We start from the raw sequence: 22767 nt of genomic DNA, 5'->3' as shown, positions 1-22767 counted from the left end.
TATTCTTTTAGTGGATATTATGGGCCAAATCCTCAGCCAGGCGGCGTAACTTAACTTTCAGCAGTTAAGTTACACTGACTTAAAGTTTTTACCTAAGTGCCTGATCCACAAAGCACTTACGTAAAAATTTCAAGCCGTGTAAGTTAAGTGCCGCCGTCGTAAGGCGTTCCTCCTCTCCGGGGGGCGTTTACAATTTAAATGAGGCGCGCTCCCGCGCCGGCCGTACTGCGCATGCGTGTGACGTCATTTTCCCGACCCATCGCGCGAACGTAATTGACGCCGGGCGGCTTTGTGGATTGCGACGGGACACTAAAGTTGCGACGGGTGAAAAAAAGACGCGCCGGGAAAACAAATAATTTACAAAAAAAATGACAGCGTCGCTCAGCATGCATTCCTGAGAGGGAGAACTCCATGCCAATTTTCAACGAAAAAAACGGCATGGGTTCCCCCCCCCAGGAGCATACCAGGCCCTTAGGTCTGTTATGGGTTGTAAGGAGACCCCCCTCCGCCGCAAAATCGACGTAGGGGGTCCCCCTACAATCCATACCAGACCCGTATCCAAAGCACGCTACCCGGCCGGTCAGGAATGGGAGTGGGGACGAGCGAGCGTCCCCCCCCCCTCCTGAGCCGTGCCAGGCCGCATGCCCTCAACATGGGGGGGTTGGGTGCTCTGGGGCAGGGGGGCGCACTGCGGGCCCCCCCACCCCAGAGCACCCTGTCCCCATGTTGATGAGGACAGGACCTCTTCCCGACAACCCTTGCCGTTGGTTGTCGGGGTATGCGGGCAGAGGCTTATCGGAATCTGGGAGTCCCCTTTAATAAGGGGGCCCCCAGATACCGGCCCCCCACCCTAAGTGAATGGGGTGCACGTGGGTAGGCACCCACCACGCACCCACCACGTGGGTACCTGCCGGAGCATGATGGGACGGTGATGCCTATATAAATGTGATGCAAGGCGCGCTTCCATCATTACAGCGACAACAGGCGACGAGGCAACATCGGAAGAAAGGAAGAGAAGACCCTGACGCCACAGAAGACCGCGCCGGCTGCCTGTTTGAAATCGAGCTAACACACAAACATAGCAGGCAGCCAGCGCTGAAGAAGAAGGCACCGGAGAGCTGCAGAAGAACCGGGGTTCGCCGAGTCAACAGCGGAAGAGGGGAGAAGATGGAAGAAGCCCCCCGGAGTCCGGAGAAGCCCCCCCCGGAGAGCGGAAGAAGAAACCCCCCCCGGAGAGCGGAGAAGACCCCCGGAGAGTGGAAGAAGAAGCCCCCCCTGGTAATTGAGCTAATAACGAAGACAGGGGGGGCATCCCGAGCAGAATAATAAATTATTTTAAAAACCCTTGTGTTGTGTGTTTATTAACTTTTACTTTTTGCCTACAGGTGAATGGATAGGGGTACGATGTACCCCATATCCATTCACTTAGGGTGGGGGGCCGGTATCTGGGGGCCCCCTTATTAAAGGGGACTCCCAGATTCCGATAAGCCTCCGCCCGCATACCCCGACAACCAACGGCAAGGGTTGTCGGGAAGAGGTCCTGTCCTCATCAACATGGGGACAGGGTGCTCTGGGGTGGGGGGGCCCGCAGTGCGCCCCCCTGCCCCAGAGCACCCAACCCCCCCCCCATGTTGAGGGCATGCGGCCTGGCACGGCTCAGGAGGGGGGGGGACGCTCGCTCGTCCCCACTCCCATTCCTGACCGGCCGGGTAGCGTGCTTTGGATACGGGTCTGGTATGGATTGTAGGGGGACCCCCTACGTCAATTTTTCGGCGGAGGGGGGGTCTCCTTACAACCCATAACAGACCTACGGGCCTGGTATGCTCCTGGGGGGGAACCCATGCCGGTTTGGAATTTACAAATTGCCGTGGAGTTCTCCCTCGGGAATGCATACCAAATGCCGTCGCTTGAATGGGCCTTTACAAGGTGTGACTAACTTTACACTTTGTAAAAGCAGCCCTAGTTTTACACCAGGCAAACTAACACTTACGGCGAAAAAACTAGGCACAAAAGCTTTGAGGATCGCCCTAAGTGCTAATTTGCATACTAGCAGAGGCATTTCGACTCGAAATGCCCCCAGTGGCGGATGCGGTACTGCATCCTAAGATCCGGCAGTGTAAGTCCCTTACAGATGTCGGATCTTCTGCCTAACTTAGGAAAACTGCTTCTGAGGATCAGTTCCAAAGTTAGAACCAGAGATACGACGGCTTACGCCGGAGTATCTCTTCTGTGGATATGGCCCTATGTTTTTAACCATGCTGTGATGTGCCTTTTATCTCCCTTGTGTACCCGATTATTGGTTTTGCAAGTGGTTTTGTACAATTCCTTAATCTCTAAATAAAGAATTAAAAATAAAGGAAAAAAAGTTCAACATATTGTGGCTGGTCAACATTTGCAATATTTAAATGCGACTAACAGTGCTTGAAGACTTTTATTTTTATTCTTTTAAGTTTTTCAAATCGTACACGTGAAGAACTATTATATAGGTATATTGTGTTTCTAAACTTGCAAAGAAGTCAGCAAGTACATATTTCCATACTGATCCCCACAGGCAATGCGACATGCTACTGATGGAGTATCACACTGAGCTACAGGACAAGGGGACAGGCAGGTGACCGATCCTTCACAATTGAATATTCCCACCTGCAAAGATACAGAAAAAAAACACTGAATGTACGAAAGCAGTTTAAGTGATGTTAGCTATAGATTAGATGGTGTTTCATCCAACAGAACAGCAGTAATGGGCCTTTACATAACCTTTGTACATGATCGGCAGCCCTTGAATGTTTACAACAACCAAAGAATTTCAACTGGCTTGGAAATTTAAAATAATCTGATAATTTTCTAAGGATTGTTCATACAGAAAACTTACATAACCTTATTGTAATGGATATGAAGATACAGGTTATGTTCCAACCTTCAGTCATTGGACACTAGCATCATTGGTGATGGTCACGTCTGTGCAATCTGCACACATTTCTCTTTTCAGCTACTTTTCTCAACATTGTTGGAAAAATTTACTAGCTTTTTCCCTCCTGGCTCAATTTCTCTGGTACCCCCACGGTGTTCACATGCTTATTATTAGAGCACCCTCCCTGTGACAGCAGGTGAGGGTTACTCTCATCTGCAGCTGCTGTCTCGTTTAAGATTGTGTAGCTATGCAGGGCTCTGCCCTCAAAACTGCATTATTAATTTACAGTGATCTGTGAATACACGCTGTGTCAGACAGCTTGTATTTCTCAGTGGATTACGAGACTGCTAATCAGCACCCCCATAGTCTATTGATACTTCCTGCAGCTATGAAACTGACAGCCTGTACAGAGGTATGGGCACAGAGCTGTAGGCAGTATCTGATCTGGAGGAGCCTGACATTGACCATGATCCAAGGATTGTGGTGAAATGATCTGCAGGCTCCTGTGAGAAAAAAAAAACGCAAATGTTTCCCCCACAACATTATGTGCATTTATTATTTTTTTTCATAAAGGTGAACTTGGCCTTTTAATAACAGGTTAAAAAGAAAAACCTAAAAAAAAAATATGATGTGCAAGATTTTTTAGATAATGCCATATGCAGAGCACAGATCACACCTTTGATGTACATATGAATACAATAATGTTACCTCAACATTTCATATGCCTGATATGTGTCTGTTGTATCATGTCACCACTTATATAAAAAGAAAAACATTTTTTTTTTTTTTTTTTTTTTTTGCCTTTCATTTCTATTTTAAACTGAATGGGTTATGTTACAGGTTGAGGGTCACATATACTTTAATTTATTTTTATTTTTTTTAAATTCGTTTCTATGCTATAAGGAAAACAAGGCGGTAGAATTGAAACCAATAAGCCAAATAAAATAAAAGTTTTTGAAGGAGTTTGCTTTTTAAGATTCCTTTTATAATTTGTCAACTATCACTTGATTGCTGTTTTAGGTAGGGCATACCTTTTATTTTGTTTGAAGTAGTGTTTTTCACCTAAATGGGCAGCTGGTTTTAATTATAAAATAGTATTATATTAGTATTGTATTAGAGACCATAATGAATACTTATTAAAAAAAAAATTGATAACAAAGACATCAATTAAAAACATATATCAATATAAATATTAGAAGGTCTAATTAAAGGACCCACTAGAAAATATCAACGCTTTTCACACAGTTCTGTTTGACTATGGTGGTGGAATGTCCCTTGTGGCCACCTGGGTTGTGTCTCCTTTGGTGCTTTGTTTACTGAGCTTATCTCGCCTGTCCATTCAGTTTTTTGCTTTCTGTTTTGAGTTTCACCCTGGAGTGTACCCCTGAGTTAAGATGGCTCCCATGATGTCACTTCCAGTTTGGCAGCCATCTTGTTTCTGATTTCTGTGTCTATTTGCAACTGAGGCTTAGTTTATGATGGTGTGTGCAGTAAGTGTAGCCTTTTTCTTATAAGGAGAACTACATGCTGCATTGAGTGATTTGTATGGTCCCACCAATGGGGAGAGCACCCTCCCTAACTCAGACGACACTCTCCTCCCCTCTGGTTGGTTGTAGAAGGATTATGGGAAGGCCCAGGGAATATATATTGGAGACAACCTACCATGTGTCCAGAGCTTGGAGGTATGTGGTGGCTGCATACATGGATGGATGTTATATTGTATTGTCTTAATGGTGAGTTCTACATCTTCCCTATGTACCTTAGAAATTATATCAGTTAGTGTTGGCTCTGGCACACTTTTCTTTTTCTTGTGTTCCAGTGCCAAAAAATGCTCCTGTGATAGGATTGGAGGATGTATGAAATATGCTGTTCATCTGATGTGTAGCAGTTTTGAAGTGGAAGATATATGACATCCTATGACTTAGATTTGCTCCCAACCCATACATCTGAGATATGGGTATATATACCTGATTGCAGTGCTATCATACACATGTTTTATTGGGCAAGTTAAAACGTAGTACTTTATTTCAGCTCAACACCATTTTAAAGCTTCAGTGATATAAGGTATCTGAGGTTGAAGGTTACACTGGTGTAAGGCATCCAAGACTGGAAACTAAATGAAAGGCTGCTTTGAGCAAGCCATTTAGGTTGCTCAAATATAGGAGTGGCGGTGGTATTATGGTCCCTGAATGATATGTTTGTCACTGTATGCGTCAGACACCTGAATGATCTGATTTATTAATTTCAGCTGCTTGGAAATACCTGATGTCATTTGACCACTGCCTTTGACACTTGTGTAAGTTTTTGTGATTTTTTTTGTTTGTTTTTTATGTGCATATTGGTCAGCCCCCTCCTGTGGGATACGTATACTGATATTTTTTGATGTTGTAAAAATTCATATTTTGAGTGTTCAATTTGCATCACCTTATAAATCATCAGTTATATGATGTATTCATTCTATATTATATGTTTAATAGATAAAACTAACCAGTATATGGCATTTTATTCTATGAAGAAATCTGATGTCCTAAAAAACCTGCATAAGACAGTGAAACACGTTGATATTTTCTAGTGGATTTTTGCCATTATACCTTCTGATCTTGACCTGTAATGTTTTTAATTGATGTCTTTGTTAATAATTTTTATATATATCTCCAAGTATTATACTAGAGACCATCATGAATAATTGAAACGCCTGTTTGTTTCTGGCTCCGTTTCCTTGTTGTGGGCAGATGACCAGTGCCATTCTAGGTAAATCTATTTCTAAAGGTGCTATTGACATGACATTTTCACCACATGAAGGTAACAACCAATGTAATCCATACATACAAAGAAAGCAAAACAAATAGGGAAAACAGATGGCACGCATGAAGAAAGGGGAGGTGCAAAAAGGCATGGAAAACTAAGACACCAGCTAAAATCTATCAGTAATTAGAAAGCAATCCTGCCCCTTGTCAGTGCAAATTAATATCGGCTGGTTCAGTCTCAATTGATGGCCTATAAAAAGGTGTCACACAAAAAACATCTCATGGTGAGTAAAAGCAAAGAGCTCTCTCAAGACCTTTGTAACCTCATTAATGCTAAACATATTGATGCCATTGGTTACAGAAGGATTTCTAAACTTCTAAATGTTCCAGTGAGCACTGTTGAACCATAATCCAGAAGTGGAAAAAACATAATTTCACCATAAACCAACCATGACAAGCTCCTCACAAGATTTCTAGAGTGAAAAGAATTATCAGAAGTGTTGTCCAAGAGCCAAGGACCACCTGTGGAGGAGCTTCAGAAAGCTCTGGAATTAACAGGCACAATTGTTTTTAAAGAAAACAAAGTTATGGACTCCACTGCCATGGCCAGTATGCAAGCACCACGCAAGTCTCCATTGCTGAAGAAAAAACATGTTAAAGGTAGTTTAATGTTTGCTGCACAACATTTACACAAGCCTGTGAAATACCGAGAGAATACCTCAGTTTCAGGGTCTTGGCAATCTTCCTGTAGCCTAGGCCATCTTTATGTAGAGCAACAATTATCTTTTTTTCAGATCCTCAGAGTTCTTTGCCATGTTGAACTTCCAGTGACCAGTATGAGAGAGTGAGAGCGATAACACCAAATTTAACACACCTGCTAACGGTTCACATCTGAGAACTTGTAACACTAACGAGTCACATGACACTGGGGAGGGAAAATGGCTAATTACCCAATTTGGACATTTTCACTTAGGGGTATACTCCCTTTTTTTGCCAGCATTTTGGATATTAATGGCTGTGTGTTATTAATTTGGGGGGGGGACAGCAAATTTACACTGTTATACAAACTGTACACTCATTACTTTACATTGTAGCAAAGTGTAATTTCTTTAGTGTTGTCACATGAAAAGATATAATAAAATATTTACAAAAAATGTAAGCGTTTTTGTGCGCGTTCACTGGGTAAGTTGGAGTATTTGCCCAGTGTGGAGGGTTCTAAGGGACCCAATGCCTCCTGATTTATACTGTGCTAACTTGCCTAGCTGAGGGATGTAGGGTGTGGGTCTTTGGGCCTACCCTGAAGTCTAAAAAGGGAAGGATGACTGGCCATCAGGTTCCTTTCCCACTTACCTAGGGGAGGAAGTCTGTTTGGGAGAACCCTCCACCTAGTACTTGTTGGTTGGTCTTGGATGATGACAGGGAGCAGGGTTCATCAGGTCTTTTGGCTAGGTGAACCGGAGTGTGCCTAACACCTGTCGGGTGTCTTGCATCCCAGGGGGTCAGGAAGGGGTCCTACACCTTAGTGCATGTGTGTGTTCACAGATATTTTTTGGTGAATTTTAGTGTTATGTGTTTTTTGCGCACTGTTGGCTTGAAGAAAAAAAAAGTGCATACTTGTCTGAAGGGGTTACATCTCCAAATCTTGACACTGCGATCGGTGGATGCCGTAATCACCAAATCATTCATCATGTTCAAACAGGAAATAGAAGCTGAATGGATCTGTAAAACAGTAACCATGCAAAATACCAGTAAAAGACTGAGGATGATACAGCATGAATGACAATTATTTGCGTGTCAGGAGAATACAAAACAGTTTACAATTATAATGTATGTACACAACCACGGAAGAAAAAAAAACCCATCATTCTATGTAGTGAATGTAATCTGAATGAAGAGAGAGTGCTAGAGGTTTAGGGTTGACTCAACAAAATATGGGATCAGAATATATGGAAACGACTACAAACGATCTTGTGTACTGATAATATAATAGAGGAGAGTTCAGGGGCAGCTGAAAAAAATGCCCAACTGCTCCTAAGGTCCCTTTCACACTGGGGCGGTGGTGGCGTCGATGGTAAAGCGCCGCTATTTTTAGTGGCGCTTTACCATCAATTTTGCGGCGCTATTGGGGCACTAGCAGGGCGCTTTACCCCCAACCCTCCTCTAGTGGCAGAGAAAGGGTTAAAACCACCGCAAATCGCTTTACCGCTCAGGGCGCTTTGCAGGCGCTTTTTTGTGTGTTAAAGCGCCTGCAAAGTGACCCAGTGTGAAAGGGGTCTAAACGTCCGTTTACCAGCAACGGTTTACATAAGGCCTTAGAATGTCAACAATGGGATCAACCATATTTCTCTTAGACAAGTTTACGGTCAGTCAGTGGCCTCCATCATCCGTGCCCCTTATCGACTGTCTGTGACCTCCTCCCCCCTTGCAGATCAGCTGAATCTGAGTGTTCCACCATTCATGATAGTGCTGAGTATAGGACATGTTATGCTTACCTGTTTTTGCTCCCATTTCCCAGATGATGATTTTTGGCTTGACTGTCGTGGGCTTTGAAGCCACAAGGCTCCAGTAGAGTCAGACACACCTTCATAAAATACAAATATGTTAACAGCTGGAAACTATTATAAAAAAGTCAATCCCATGTTTAATTAATTGCAATTGCAGATGACATAAAGCAGTGGCATAACATCCTTACTTGATGTTTTCAACTTACAAGCCAATCTGAATGCACTGTTTTTTTGGGCAACTATGAATGAAGTTGAATGTTGATAAATGTAGATTATGCACCTGGGGCATTGCATCACACATACTAGGAGAACAGCTAGGATGTTCTCGAAGATTATAGACTAAGGCCCCTTTCACATGTGCGGACCGTATGTCCGCATTTTCATCCATCCGTTTGCAGATGAAAACGGGACATACATGGGTCCCTATGTGATTGCAGGTGTCAGCGGATGAACATCCGCTGACACCCGTAATCACCTGCCTCCGCAAAGCTCCGATTTTGCGGACGGAAGAAAATCCTATTTTTTTTCTTCCGTCCGCGGATCAGATGGACACGGACACACGGTCCGTGTTCATCCGATCCCCCCATAGGGGAGAGCGGAGAAAAGACAGGGCGGTCCCTGCACAGTGTGCGGGGACCGCCCTGTCAGCCGACGGCTCAGCAGGGATTTTACGGAGGATCCCTGCTGAGCTGACGGACACACTGAGGCGGATCATTACTGATCCGCCCCGTGTGAAAGGGCCCTTAAGAGAGAAGTTTGGGATTTAAAAAAACAATTATCACCTAGGTGGATCTAGCATCGATTTCCCCTCTGGTTCTGCTGAAGCAATGCGCTGCGAGGGGGGGGGGGGCTCAGCAGATCGCCGAGCCCCACTCAGAGCGCTGAGTCTTAGCCAGGTGCCGGTCAAGGTGGCTATCTGGGTGGATCCTGAGCCGGGACTGGCTGAGTTCTGCACTCATGTGACCTGTTTTAAGCCGACAGAGGGCTAATGCTGATGTCAATCAGGCGGTCCATGCTCGGGCTCCACCCAGGAGCCTGGATGGGCACTTGGCTCAGCCTCTCAGAGAGCTGCTGAGAGGTTGAGCCAGCCATTCCCTCCCCCTCCACAGCCCAGTGCTCCAGAGAGCAATGGAGGGGACAGAGAGAACTGAGTGATCAATGGTGTTTGATCGCTCAGTTCTCAGCCTTACAGCCAATGGGGGACAGATGCAGCATCAATCCGAGGTAAGTAGAATTACATTTGTTTTTTTTTTTAATCCAATACTTCTCTTTTAACATTTGTAAAGGTGGTATTGGGAGTAGTTGATCCATGGAATATCCGATTTTCCCCTGGGGAATCAGGAAGAAATGGAGAAAATTGGATTATGCTTTATTGGAGTTTTTTTCGCCTCTATCTGAATCAACTGTGGGTATAGGATTGTGTATATGAAGGTTTTCCATTTGTGTGTATTTTATATTTTCTTTCTTTAGGTTAAACTAGATGGACTTGGGTCTTTAACGAACAACTAGTACATATGTTTATGGCATCAGGATGTATTGCAATACATTTTGTTTTGGGACTTTCAGTGCTTGAAACAGATTATACTGCTAGCATTAAAACCTTAAAAGGAGTTGTAAAGAAAAAAAATGTTTTGCCTAAAATTAATGTTTGCAAGGTAGACAGACAGAATAGTGTAATGATTCTGTTAAAAAACGAGAATACCTATTAAATTCCTTCATCTATATCACCTCCGGCATTCTAGTTTCTGTTCTCATTCACTTCCTGGTTTGCGGCGCTCGTTCATGTAAGAACTACATTTCCCAGTATGCATTGCGGAACGCCCAGTAATTCACACCTCCTTGAAGTCTCTCACACGTAGAGAGCATCCTGCCGCACAGATGTAGTTCCCAGGAGGGGGTGAGCACGTTACTGACCACCGCAGTAAAGCCTCCCATCACGGTGGTGAGTAAAATCAGACAAGCAGGAAGTGAACAGAACAGAGAAGAAATAGAGCAACTTTTGAGCAAAAACTAACAATGAGGAAGTGAAAATAGGAATGTCTGCAGGTAAAGAATGCTTATTATGAAAAAAATATTCTTTACAACCCCTTTAAGCTCTAATATAAAACCTAACTCTACACTTTCTACTTATCCTGTCCTCTAATATTTAGACTGCTCTTAAAGTGGTTGTAAATCCTTACAGACCACTTGGCCCTACAGGTAAGCCTAGATTAAGGCTTACCTGTAGGTGCAAGAAATATCTCCTTAACCTACAAGGTTAAGGAGATATTTGCAGAAAAGTCTGCACCGATGTCTACGGCACATGCGCACCATAGACAACGGCCAGCAGTGATAAGTGGGCATAGCGTGAAGGGATACAGCCGCGGAATCGCCAGTGACCCGGCTCCTGCTTCAGGGGGGCAGTGCATGTAGAAGCCACTTGCCTGGGAGGGGCGAGCTAATGTGGGCGCACACCTCCCGCAGCTTGTGCAGGGTGTTTGCTGCCTGTGCCACGAGATTTCAGCCTTAGCTCTTCACGGCAGCCCACATCGCTTCCTTCCGGCTGCCTCTCTCACTAGCAATGCACACAGTGCATGCCGATGAACCCACCCCTACCACGCCTTCTCCGATCTGACACCTTATGAGTACACAGACAGGAAGAGGAGCCGAGATGCTGCTGTGCCGCTCATCTAAAAAAACCGGAGTTAGGCTTACCGGTAACTCTGTTTCTAGGAGTCTTCCAGGACAGCCTCTTGAGACCTTGGGCTCCTCCCTCCGGGACAGGAAACACGTACACCCTTTTCTTTAAAGGGCAGTCCTCCAGGTCTCCTCCTCAGTTTGCCAGAGAAATAACAGAAGACTCTGAAAGACACAATCTACACATCGTTAGATCATTACCACACTACCAGTTCCTAAATTGACACCGGGTGGGAAAAACTCCGGCTGTCCTGGAAGACTCCTAGAAACAGAGTTACCGGTAAGCCTAACTCCGGTTTTTCTCTAGTCGTCTTCCAGGACAGCCTCTTGAGATGATAAGCAAGAAACTTACTCTTTTTTAGGGTGGGACCACTGTCTGTAGGACCCTTCGTCCGAAGGCCTGATCTTTATCTGACATAAGGTCCAACCGATAATGTCTTGCAAAGGTTGAATAAGATGTCCAGGCTGCCGCCTTACAGATCTCTTCCGGGGAAGCTCCGGCTCTCTCTGCCCAAGAAACTGCAACTGCCCGGGTAGAGTGGGCTTTGACAATCGGTGGTTCTTTACCCCCTATCTGATAAGCCTCAGTAATTAACATCCTCAGCCATCTGGCTATAGAGGATTTAGACGTCCCGTAACCTTTACGGGTACCAGAAAAATTAACAAAAAGGGAATCACTATGTCTAAACTGCTTAGTGGCCTCTAAATAAAATAAAATATTTCTTTTAACGTCCAGTAGGGACAACAATTCCCCCTCATCATTCTCTGACAAGGAATGCAGAGTTGGTAGGATAATATCCTGAGTTCTGTGGAAGGTCGATGCCACTTTTGGCAAAAAATTTGGGTCCGTCCTAAGAATGACCCTATCATCCAAAACCTTCAGGAAGGGCTCTCTAATAGAGAGGGCCTGAAGATCACTAACTCTCCTAGCCGAGGTTATGGCGACTAGAAATGCTGTCTTTAATGTCACATGCTTCAGAGAAGATTCCTCCAGCGGCTCAAAAGGTTTGTTGGTGAGAGCTTTTAGTACCAGCGAGAGATCCCACGTAGGGCATGCTTTAACCCTAACGGGCTTGGATCTTGCCAGGCTTTTGAAAAAGTTTCTAACAAAGCGATCTTGCTGAAGGGGAGTCTCCAAAAAAATGCTTAAGGCCGCAGCCTGTACCTTGAGGGTGCTTATGGATAAGCCCAGTTCTACCCCAGCTTGCAGAAAATCCAGCACTGCTGGAATGTTAGTTTGGAAAGACCCTTGCTCCAACCTCCAGGAATTTAACTTTTTCCAGATCTTGGAGTAGATAGCCCTTGTCACTGGTTTGCGACATTCCAGTAGGGTTTTCACTACCCTATCTGAAAAGCCACAGGCTTTTAAGAGTTGTTCCTCAGAAACCAAACAGTTAATTTCATGCTCTTTATCCGAGGGTGAAGAACCGGACCTATGGACAGTAGGTCCTCTCTTTCCGGAAGTGACCAAGGTGGATATAGAGCCAGTCTCTTTAGGCTGGTGAACCAAGGCCGCTTCGGCCAAAACGGCGTGACCAGAATCAGGTCCGTGCATTCCCTGATAAACTTCTGAATTACCCTGGGAATTAATCTCACTGGGGGAAAGGCATATGCTAGGTTGAAATGCCAGGGATGGGCGAAGGCATTTATGCCCTTCGACCTGTCCTGATGGTGGATAGAGAAGAACACTGGAACTTTCTTGTTCCCTTCTGCTGCGAATAGGTCCACTTCTGGTAATCCCCAGAGAGACACTATTTGCTCGAACACAACCTGGTTCAGACACCACTCGTCCTGATTTACCGACTGTCTGCTGAGAAAGTCGGCCAGGGTATTTAGAGATCCCTTCAAGTGGACTGCCGAAAGGTATATCAAATTCTTCTCTGCCCAGCTTAGAATTTGTGTCGCCGTGGCCTGAAGGGCTGGACTTCTTGTGCCCCCTTGTTTGTTTAGGTAGGCTACCGTAGACGCATTGTCTGTTCTTACTTGTAGGTGTTGTCCTACTAGGCGACTCCCGAAAGTCTGTATGGCTCTTAGGACGGCCAACAGCTCCTTTTGGTTTGATGACTTTAGGACTTCTGAAGAGGACCATTGTCCCTGGGTCCAAGTCTCCTCTAAGTGGGCTCCCCAACCCTTTCCGCTGGCGTCGGTGGTCAGCACCAGGGCAGTTGGGGGTTGCCATGAGAACCCTCCCTCTAGGTTCTTTTTGGACCGCCACCACCACAGATCTCTTTTGATTCTGTCTGGGATAGGCATTGGAAGGTCCAACCCCTCCTTCCTGCCACTCCAATGTTTGAGCATAAGCCCCTGTAGGGGGCGTAGGTGGAACCGGGCCCAGGGCACCGCTGGGAAACAGGCTGACATGAGTCCCAAGACTCTCATCACCTCCCTGATGCTGGCTTCTAAATTTGTTTGAAGCTGTGCAATTGCTTGTTCCAATTTGTGGAATTTTTCCATTGGGAGAAAGGTCTTTCTTTCCACCGAGGAAATTCTGTATCCCAAATACATGACTTCTTGGGAAGGTACCAGTTGTGATTTGTCCTTGTTGACCAACCACCCTAAGGAGCTCAGGAAGGAAAGGGCCACCCTTAGGTCGCTCTCTAGTTGGGGACCTGATGGGGCTAAGAAAAAGAGGTCGTCTAAGTATGGAATCACTGTGATATTCCGTGTTCTCAGGTGCGCCAAGGCTTCTGCCAGCACTTTGGTGAAGATTCTTGGGGAGGACGACAGTCCAAAGGGGAGAGCCCTGAACTGGAAATGTTTGATTGTCGACCCCATCTTCACTGCCAACCTCAGAAATTTCTGACTTTCCGGGCGAATTGGGATATGCAGGTATGCGTCCCTCAGATCCACTGTGGCCATAAAGCAATTTGGAAAGATAAGATTGGTCACTGAAAAAATCTACTCCATTCTGAAGCGCTTGTACCTGACAAACTTGTTCAGGGGGCGCAAATTCAATATTAGTCTGTATTTCCCTGAGGGTTTTTTCACCACGAACACGTGTGAATACACTCCTAGACCCTTTTCTGCTAGGGGAACCTCCACCAAGACTCTCTGGTCTAATAAGTCTCCTATGAGGAGGCTTAAGGCTTCCGCTTTCTCCCGATCTTTTGGTAGTTGGGTGATTAGAAGTAATGGAGGGGGAGGGGACAGGAATTCTAGTCTGTAACCGTTTTTTATTATATCCAAAACAAACGGACTGACTGTAGACTTTGTCCATTGCAGGAGGAACTCCCCCAGTCTTCCTCCCACGGGGACCTGAATGTCACTGGGTTTTGGGGGTAGCCTGAGGAGGGTTGAACAAGATTCCCCCTCGATCTCGTCCTTTCTGGTTAGCCCAGTGTTTTTTAGGACGGTTATCGTCTTTTTGGTTCTGCTTGAACCCTCGAAAAAACTTTCTATTCCCATCTTTTTTCTTTCTCTCGGGAAAAGCTTTCTTTTTATCCTGCGTCCTTTCTAAAGCCTCTTGGAGGCCTGGACCAAACAAATGGTCCCCCGAAAAAGGCAAGCCGCAGAGTTTCAGTTTTGACGCTGCATCTCCGGTCCACGTCTTTAACCAGACTGACCTTCTGGCCGCATTAACCAGGGCAGCTGATCTAGCTGCCAGCTTCACTGATTCAGAAGAAGCATCAGCTAGAAAGCCTACAGCTTTCATAAGCAACGGGAAAGACTTTAAAATCTGTTGCCTAGAAGTACCCGCTGTAATGTGGGCTTGAAGCTGATTGAGCCAACATTCTAGATTCCTAGCCACGCACGTAGCCGCCAGAGCAGGTTTTAGTGCAATGGTGGAGGTATCCCATGCTCTTTTGAGTAGTATTTCACCCCTCTTGTCCATGGGATCCTTAAGACATCCAAGGTCGTCAAAGGCCAGGTTGGTTCTTTTAGAGACCTTGGCTAGGGGTGCATCAAGCTTGGGGATTTTGTTCCAGGGCTGTGATGCATTATCCTCAAAAGGGAATCTCCTTTTTAAATTCCCCGCAAAAAAGGGCCTTTTTTCTGGCTGCTCCCACTCCTGCAAGATAGCCTCTATTAGCGACTTGTGGACAGGGAAGACCTTGGTCTTTTGAGCACCGCACCCTTGGTATAACTGGTCGTGCTTTGATAACTGGACCGGTTCCTCTCGGATCTCTAAGGTTTCGTAGATAGCATTAAGCAAATCTCCTACGTCCTCTAGAGATAACTTATATCTTGTCCCCCTGGAGGAATCTTCCTCTACCTCTGAGCCCGATGCTGAGTCCATCTGGGAAGAGGCTTGGGACTGTGTGGACCCACCAGCCTCCTCTTCCTCCTGCTCAAACACTCCGGGAGTGGCTACCAAGGATGGTGCACTAGAGGCTTTATAAATTGGGGATGGCATTTGCACCCTATCCATCATCCCCCTAAAGGAGCTGAAGGTGGATGCCAATTCATCCCTGACAGATGTCAAAACTTTATGACATTCAGCAGTGGAGTCGTCCTTAACTAGACTGGCGATGCACTCAGCACATAGAGGCTTTTTCCAGCTAGAGCCTAACTTCTCCCCACACACAGCGCACTTTCTTTTTGGGGCCTGGACTGCTGTCTTGTCCTGAGCTTTGACCTGCAAGCAAACACATAGCCAAGCACAATCGTCAGAAAAGCCCCTATGACCACACACCCCTGTGAGATAGTCAGAAAATAGGTGCGGGGGAGTCCCTCCACCAAAGTTCCCCACCCAGGGAGGGAGAAGTGATAGTGGTCTGCTTCCAGACCTAATCCCCCAGAGTAAGGCAGAACGGCCTCGCCCCCTTACCTGGGAGATGCCGGAGCCGGTAGCCCTCGCTTCCTCCATCAGTCCCTGTGTTGTAACAGCGCTGCTGCCGTGTAACACTCCGCTCCGGAGCCTTCGTTCCTCTGCTGCGCCTGTTGACGGACGGGACCACATCCGACGGCGCCCCTTGATGACTCGTTCCTCTGACGCACTTCCGCCCGAGGAACGAATCTGCCCCGCCCCTCAGCGCCGCTCCGGAAGAAGGAAGTAAGTGCCGAGCGGCATGGCTAAGCCAGCGTCACTCGCCGCCGCCATGCTGAGTCCCCTGCTGTGGAAAATCCACGCGACCGAGGTCCAGGTACTGGGGATAGGGGGGAGGATTTTAAGCCCCAAGGGTCCCCGCTCTCCCCGAGCGTAAAGGACAGCAGCAGGAACTTGGTGACCTCCTCTTCCGACCAGGAACAGAGGGGTACCAAGGCAGAGAGGGAAGTCCAGCATTCTCTAGTCCCTTAACGTGCTCCTTCCCTTCTGGCAGGAAACACAAATAACTGAGGAGGAGACCTGGAGGACTGCCCTTTAAAGAAAAGGGTGTACGTGTTTCCTGTCCCGGAGGGAGGAGCCCAAGGTCTCAAGAGGCTGTCCTGGAAGACGACTAGAGAAAGTCTGTTTCTATTACACACACACACACTATAGACTGCGTTCCTGTGCGATTCACATGTTTTCCAGGTGCAGTACAATTTCAGCCCATTCGTTCGAATGGGCTGAAATTGTGCTGAACCACACCAAGAGTTATAAGATGCACAGGAACTGGATTGCATGGTATTACTGTACCGTACGATTCAATGCAGGTAAACGCATTACATTTGGGACCTGCATTTATGGTGTTATTAAGTTAACATTGACACCCACTTCAGATCACAACTGTTGTGCATTTTGAATGCAGTGCGAGAAACACACATGGAACACAGGTTTCCAGGAATCCAGAAGTGTGTGAGGGGGGGGGGGGCTATGTAATGTAAAGGGGTCCAGAGGTATGGGGGTTGTGTAATGGAAAGGGGTTCAGAGGTATGGGGGTTGTGTAATGGAAAGTGTTTCAGAGGTATGGGGGCTGTGTGGAGAAAACATTCAGAAAAACGGAAAATATTTTTTTTTGAAGGGGGGGGGGGGGGTGATACCATGTTTTACTGCACCAGGTGACACCAACCCTAGTGACACCACTGGCAGTAGAACATAGTAAGTGTGCCGATGCCAGTTACATGTATTCCTGTTTGGCACCAGCTACCCAATGACAAACCTCAGGTCAGTCTGCACCGTTTTTGCAGAGGGGGGGGGGCCTGGCCGCCTGGGAAAGCAGAGGGTGGAGGATTCTTCAGGGTTCCAGGCCGCAGTTCACGGAGGCGCTACATGTGACGTCACTTGGCCGCTAGCGGGGGTTAAATGCGCCCGCTAGCGGCTGAAATGCACCGCAAATCCACCCACAGCGTCCGTGGTATAAAAAAAAAAATTACGATTTTCTGATAAATTTTATTTTAGTTGTCATGATATAAAAATAATGAATGTGGAGGCCTTTTGGTGGGCGTGATTTTTTTTGTTGGGGGGGCAGCATTTCATTCTTGGGCCCAGGCAGCACAATGTCTTGGGCCGGCCATGCTTGGCCCCATTCATTACTACTGGAAAGCCCTAGTCCATATAACCGCTAAAGGCCAGTGGGGGTACAGCTCTTCATAGAAATGACAACTTGCATGCAAAGAATGAAGAGGACCATACAGGGATCATTTAAGAAGAACGGCTGTGTGGTTTTGGGCAGGGTCACATAGTGAGGATGACCGAAATGGGGACAGAGGTAAGTATAAGATCAGTAAAGCTACACTCAGTAGGGAGCATGCCTTAAAGCAAACCTGGTATCAAAAGGTATTTTGTTCTTTATACTTTACAATTTATCTGGTTATGTGAAAGTGGTTATCTTACCAAAATCTCTCTGTGATGCGGTAATAATACAACCAGGGTTTAGCTCCTCATCTGGAGGTTTGAAATTAGGATCTGGCAACAACGCATGAACAGCATGGATATCCTACAATGAATGAACAAACCTTAGTAAGTGAAAAGCACATAATAGCTCTTCATCTCCTTTATAATAAACTCAGCCAACTTACTTGCATTGATCCCGTTTTAGGCTCCATGAGGAACACTTTCCCTGACAATGTGTGAAGCTGCACCTTTTGTGAGCCATTGAAAATTGCAGACAGCACCAGGGACTCAATCTCCACACTGTAAGCCTTCTTTGCTCTGTAGGAGAAGAAACAGAATTCCAAGTGCATTTGCAGTAAGTTTAGGACAAGCAAACTATGCAGAGGCCAGCCTTAGCTGCTTCTTTTATTTATGAATAATTATACCAATAAATGTCTGAACTCTAAATTCATTTCAATAACCTAATGACACTGGCGCGGGTAAAGCACCAACTGATGAAACAAGGCGTAAAGTACTGTACAGCAAACTCTCCCAGAAAACTGTCAGTACACAATGGAAACAAGTCTCTTACAAAAGGTCTTGGTGGTGAGAAATTAGAAGTGTCACAGCACACTTTTGTAGTAAATGTGACTTTCACTTCTGGGTTTTCCATCACATCTAACAGGTGAAGACAAGAGTCTGGCCAAATGAGAAGACGCTCCAAATAGTATAGCACAGACCTAATGTTTTATTTAAAACCCCATAATAATGGCTCATAAAGGGAAAAAAAACACACCAAGGCATACAGCCATACTACTGCTATGGTATTAAAGCATGGAGACTCACATTTTCCCATGAAGAAGCCAGATTGAGCAAATCATGTGCCCAATATTATACAAGTAATTATACATTATAGAAGTATGTAAGTATTACACATATAGAAGAATGTCGCTAGTGTTGGTGCTTGTCTATTTTTGTGAGTATTATAAGTGCCAATTTTAGGTAATCTTAAATCTGAATTTTGGTCACAATCTATGCGTCACTGAGAATCCCGGGTGTTAAACATTTTTTACAAAGCTCTGATCATCTTGTAAAAGATAAGTTAGTCTCCGAGAATGGATTTTTTTTTTTTAAATTATTACCAGTACTTATCTAGCACTGTCAATTTACACAGCACTTTACACATATTGTACAGTCACATCAGTCCCTGCCCTCCATGAGCTTAAAATCCAAGGTCTCCATCTTACATTAATACATACACATACCAGGGCCAATTTGGATAGGAGCTAATTAACCTATATTAGCATGTCTTTGGAGTGTGGGAGGAAACCCACGCAGGCACAGGGAGAACATTCAAACTCCAGGCAGGTAGTCCTGTGATTGGGATTCAAACCAACAACCCTAGTGCTGCTAGGCTGTAGTGCTAACCACTTAGCCACTGTGCTGCCCAAATTACTTTACACCACTCCTTTGGGTGGAGGATTGCACAAGACATAGGGGGACATTCGTCAATAAAGTTGCAGCCATTGGGTCCATTAAAGTGTAGCAGTTTGGTAATCTTTCGTAAAAAAAAAATTGACAGATTTGATATAATGCAATAAATGTGTTGCACCAGATCTTTGTTTCCATTATGTTAAACTGACAGACTTGCACAAAAAAAAGCTCTCTGAAAACCATTTAAACAGTCATTATCTGATCACTGCATCTGTTTAAAAAGTAGTTCACATCACTTTCTAATTGTACAACAGATTGCTTTGTTAATCAAAGAATACAAGTATGCTGCGAAGGGCTTGGGACTGGAAAATAGGTGACCCAGACAACGTGGTTACAACACTCCAGCTAAACATGGCTCTTTGGTCCACAACAACTAAGCTGGCAAATGTTGTGGAATGGACAGTACCATGGGAAAATATTGTCGAATAAGCTTTTAAAGAGAAAAAAAATCAAGTCCTCGGAACTGACAACTGAGTCGCTGGAAGATCAAGATTCTCCCTGCAAGAGTGGGATGCAGGAATTTAATTGGTACAACCAGCCTTCTGAAGAAGATAGATGCAAGGGGTCATTTCTGCCTACAATTAATTAATTCCTTTTCAAATGAAGCAGAAAAAACATAGCAAATGGATACATTGGGTCTAAAAGGAAATACATTAAAGCGGAGTTCCAACCACAATTAGCATTTTTTAAATGTATGTCCTTTCATCCTGCGTTTTTATAATATAAATCTGGTCACTTACTATTTTACAATCCGCCGCCGATCCGCATAGATATTCAAAAAAGATAGTTTATAAAACTATATCTACACCGTTGTCATTTTGCTTGTGGGCATTGTGAAGCCTACAAGCACTTACTTCCTGGAAGTCTTGGATGGGGAGTGATAATTGGACAGCACACTGCATCCTGGGAAATGATGACACACATTTCCCAGGAGCATTAGAGGGAGATGATGTCAGAATCCTAGGTGGTTTCAAAGGCAGATTTCGTGGGACCGCATAGCAACAGGCATTTCCAGATGTTTCTTTTTTTTTTTTTAGTCGTAAGCTACAGTTTAAAGCAAAATAGTTTTTTTGATGGAACCTCCACTTTAAGATTAGACAGGAAGGTATGGAACTGAGAGTGGTGTACCTAAAACTCCAAAATTCACCACTGAGCCCTCAGGAAGATGCCCACCTGATGACTCCAATGACATACCTACCCTTCCTCTTTTTACCACACCAATCCTAACATTAAGACTGCAGATTTTTCATAGGGACTGACATACCCACAATCTAGCACTTGTAACAAATATGCAAATACAGGCAGGCATTTACAAACCAGGAAGTGGCACAGCACTTGCAATGGTCAGCCAGAAAAGGAGGATACTGTAATAACACGGTGCAATGTAGAGCACGGCTGCATGTATTAATGTCCCTTAGTTTTATAAATGCTCTTTGGCTTTCTTTGTACAAACTTTTTGTTGGGGGTAAATTATGTTTTTATTTGAGGGAAGCCAATTCAGACACTTTTTTGATTAATATTTATATTGACTTCATAATAAGTACACCTATTTCCAAAATATTCCAAGTTGTTAATAATTTAGGTATATCTCACACTAAACCTTTTTATTGAGTTTTGGATAGAGTAGGGAATGGTTAGAAATCGCTCTTGGTGTTCGTGTTATAACCTCGCTAGAGAGATTGTCCTCGCTTCCCGCCTCGGAGACAAGGTTGTCAGAAATCTCTCTAACTAGAACATGATGGATATAAAAGACATTTTTTATTTATTTTGTAGAATGATTAGGAGGGCCAGAACCCTTTGTTTTATTACGGTTGTGTCTTCATTTTAACTTTTTTCTTACTCCCTGCCACAATGACACGGTTGTCACCAATGCAGAAAGTGAATAGAAATATTCCCAATGGAGTACCGACTGTTAAACACTGACACTTATTCTAACTGTTCTATACTCTATCTAAAACAAAAAAAAACATTAAAATGTCAGTTTATAGTAGTGCATATGATAAACTATCCCAAACCATTCAAAGTCTCATTAATAGTTCATACCTTCATTAAATTATTACTGACCTTAAGCCACCACCTTTACAAGGAAACAGGAGCCAACGAGAAATGGTCAGATCATTGGAGATAATGCAGAATGAACGTTGTGTAGTAAATACCACTGAGGAAATACAAAGCTCTCCACACTGCAATACAAGCACAGGCATCAATCTAGTTAGTTTGTAGGACTTCTACTAAGTAGAGGTAGTCAGTCAGTGTTCATTAGCAAATGGGTTCAAATAAGTGTGTGTGAGTAAACATCTATTCCCAAACGGTATAATTTACTGCATTCGGAATGCAAAATCATTTAAACGGGGTTACCAGACCTCATAAACTTTATAGATATACAGTATATTAAAAATATCAGATGGCGACGCCTGCACCCTGAGAAAAGGGACACTCTATTATGAACATTATGAAAATGTCATATATTACTTAAAAAATATTTCAGAACAAATATTTCTGCCCTTAGACATGCCTGGTGGTTGAAAGAGATATTACCTGAATCTACAATAAGATACTCAATAGATCTTTCAGCCAATGGAAAAGAAGTTACACCTTCTGGGCTAGGCTTATTATAATTTCCTGAGCCTTTTGTCTGAAATTGTATTTAGGATCAGGCTAGATGCCATGGACTGATTCAATCAGACACACACCTTTGAAACTCGGAGGTCGCAAGAAGCAATTCCTCTTTAAAAGTAGCCATCTTGAAAGCCACGGCAGCTATTCTAAAAACTCTGGTAACCAGCAGCCATTTTGGAACGGCTAATTATGTGGTGTTGATTGTGATCTGAACTGATAAGGCAGGAATGTGAGTAAAGCTGGCCATAGATGGATTCAAGGTGGATGAAGGAATCCTGCCCACTCTGCTATTGTATTCTGACAGCAAGACTCTTTCACTGTCAGAATACACTGATCGGCACTGCACTGATCAGATCAACTCCTGAATGGGAACAACCACAGATGGATCAAAATTCTTCCGGTTCCTGATGAAGCAGCCAAATTTCAATCCATCTGTGGCCAGCTTTATGCCTCCTTTTTATTGAGTTGTGCGCGCACACCTCAGCTCCAGCTATTAAGAGCTCTAAAAGCACATTTTTTTCCCAATAAAGCGGTTAAAAATTTTGAAAATGTCTAGAGTTGCACAAGCTGGTAGTATTATACCTACTAAACTTTTTTTTTCTTTGGAATTGTACTTATTAATCCTAAACATGATAAAGAAATCACATTCAAACAATATATATTACCCATAAAGAAGAATGAATGGTTTACCTGCAGATTGAGAACAGCTTTCTGTTCTTTCCATACGATCAGATCCCCAAACTCTCCAGCTGATACCACCAGCTCCCCATCTGGAGACCATGTAATGGCAGACACTGCACCCTTGTGACGGATTCCTTTAAGACCTTCTGTGGAGTAACAAACGGCCAAATAAAGTTTGTGCAGTACCACTGTATAGATTATTTGTTTATTAACCACTTAAGGACCCGCTCACGACTATATACGTCCTTTTTTTAAAGATGGATATCTCGGTAACGGCAGCAGCTGCTGCCACAACCGAGATATCCATCTTTACTGTGAGTGGTCCTGTAAACGATAATGGTGGTCTCCGCGGCGGATATATATAATGTTTAGGGGTTTTAAGCAATTTTCTAGCAAAAAAAATGTTTTAGTTTTGTAAACGCCAAATCTGAAAAACAGCCAAGGTCCTTAAGTGGTTAACTC

General features: G+C 44.5%; 1 protein-coding gene across 2 annotated transcripts in view; it reads right to left on the bottom strand.

The window, feature by feature from the left end:
• Nucleotides 1–2418: 2418 nt before the first annotated feature.
• Nucleotides 2419–22767, bottom strand: part of LOC120939985 (telomerase protein component 1-like) — a 119646-nt gene continuing 99297 nt past the window's right edge. For both annotated transcript variants that reach the window (XM_040352481.1, XM_040352490.1), the window contains exons 48-54: nucleotides 22315–22451; nucleotides 21070–21188; nucleotides 17718–17850; nucleotides 17533–17635; nucleotides 8151–8239; nucleotides 7273–7377; nucleotides 2419–2643 (exon numbers count right to left, since the gene is read on the bottom strand). In XM_040352481.1, the coding sequence (XP_040208415.1) occupies nucleotides 2500–2643; nucleotides 7273–7377; nucleotides 8151–8239; nucleotides 17533–17635; nucleotides 17718–17850; nucleotides 21070–21188; nucleotides 22315–22451 (830 nt within the window). In that variant the 3' untranslated portion in view covers nucleotides 2419–2499. The remainder of the gene's footprint in view (nucleotides 2644–7272; nucleotides 7378–8150; nucleotides 8240–17532; nucleotides 17636–17717; nucleotides 17851–21069; nucleotides 21189–22314; nucleotides 22452–22767) is intronic.

Source organism: Rana temporaria, chromosome 1 (assembly GCF_905171775.1).
Source record: "Rana temporaria chromosome 1, aRanTem1.1, whole genome shotgun sequence".
NCBI classification, from domain to species: domain Eukaryota; kingdom Metazoa; phylum Chordata; class Amphibia; order Anura; family Ranidae; genus Rana; species Rana temporaria.
This window is presented reverse-complemented; position numbering and strand designations above follow the sequence as displayed.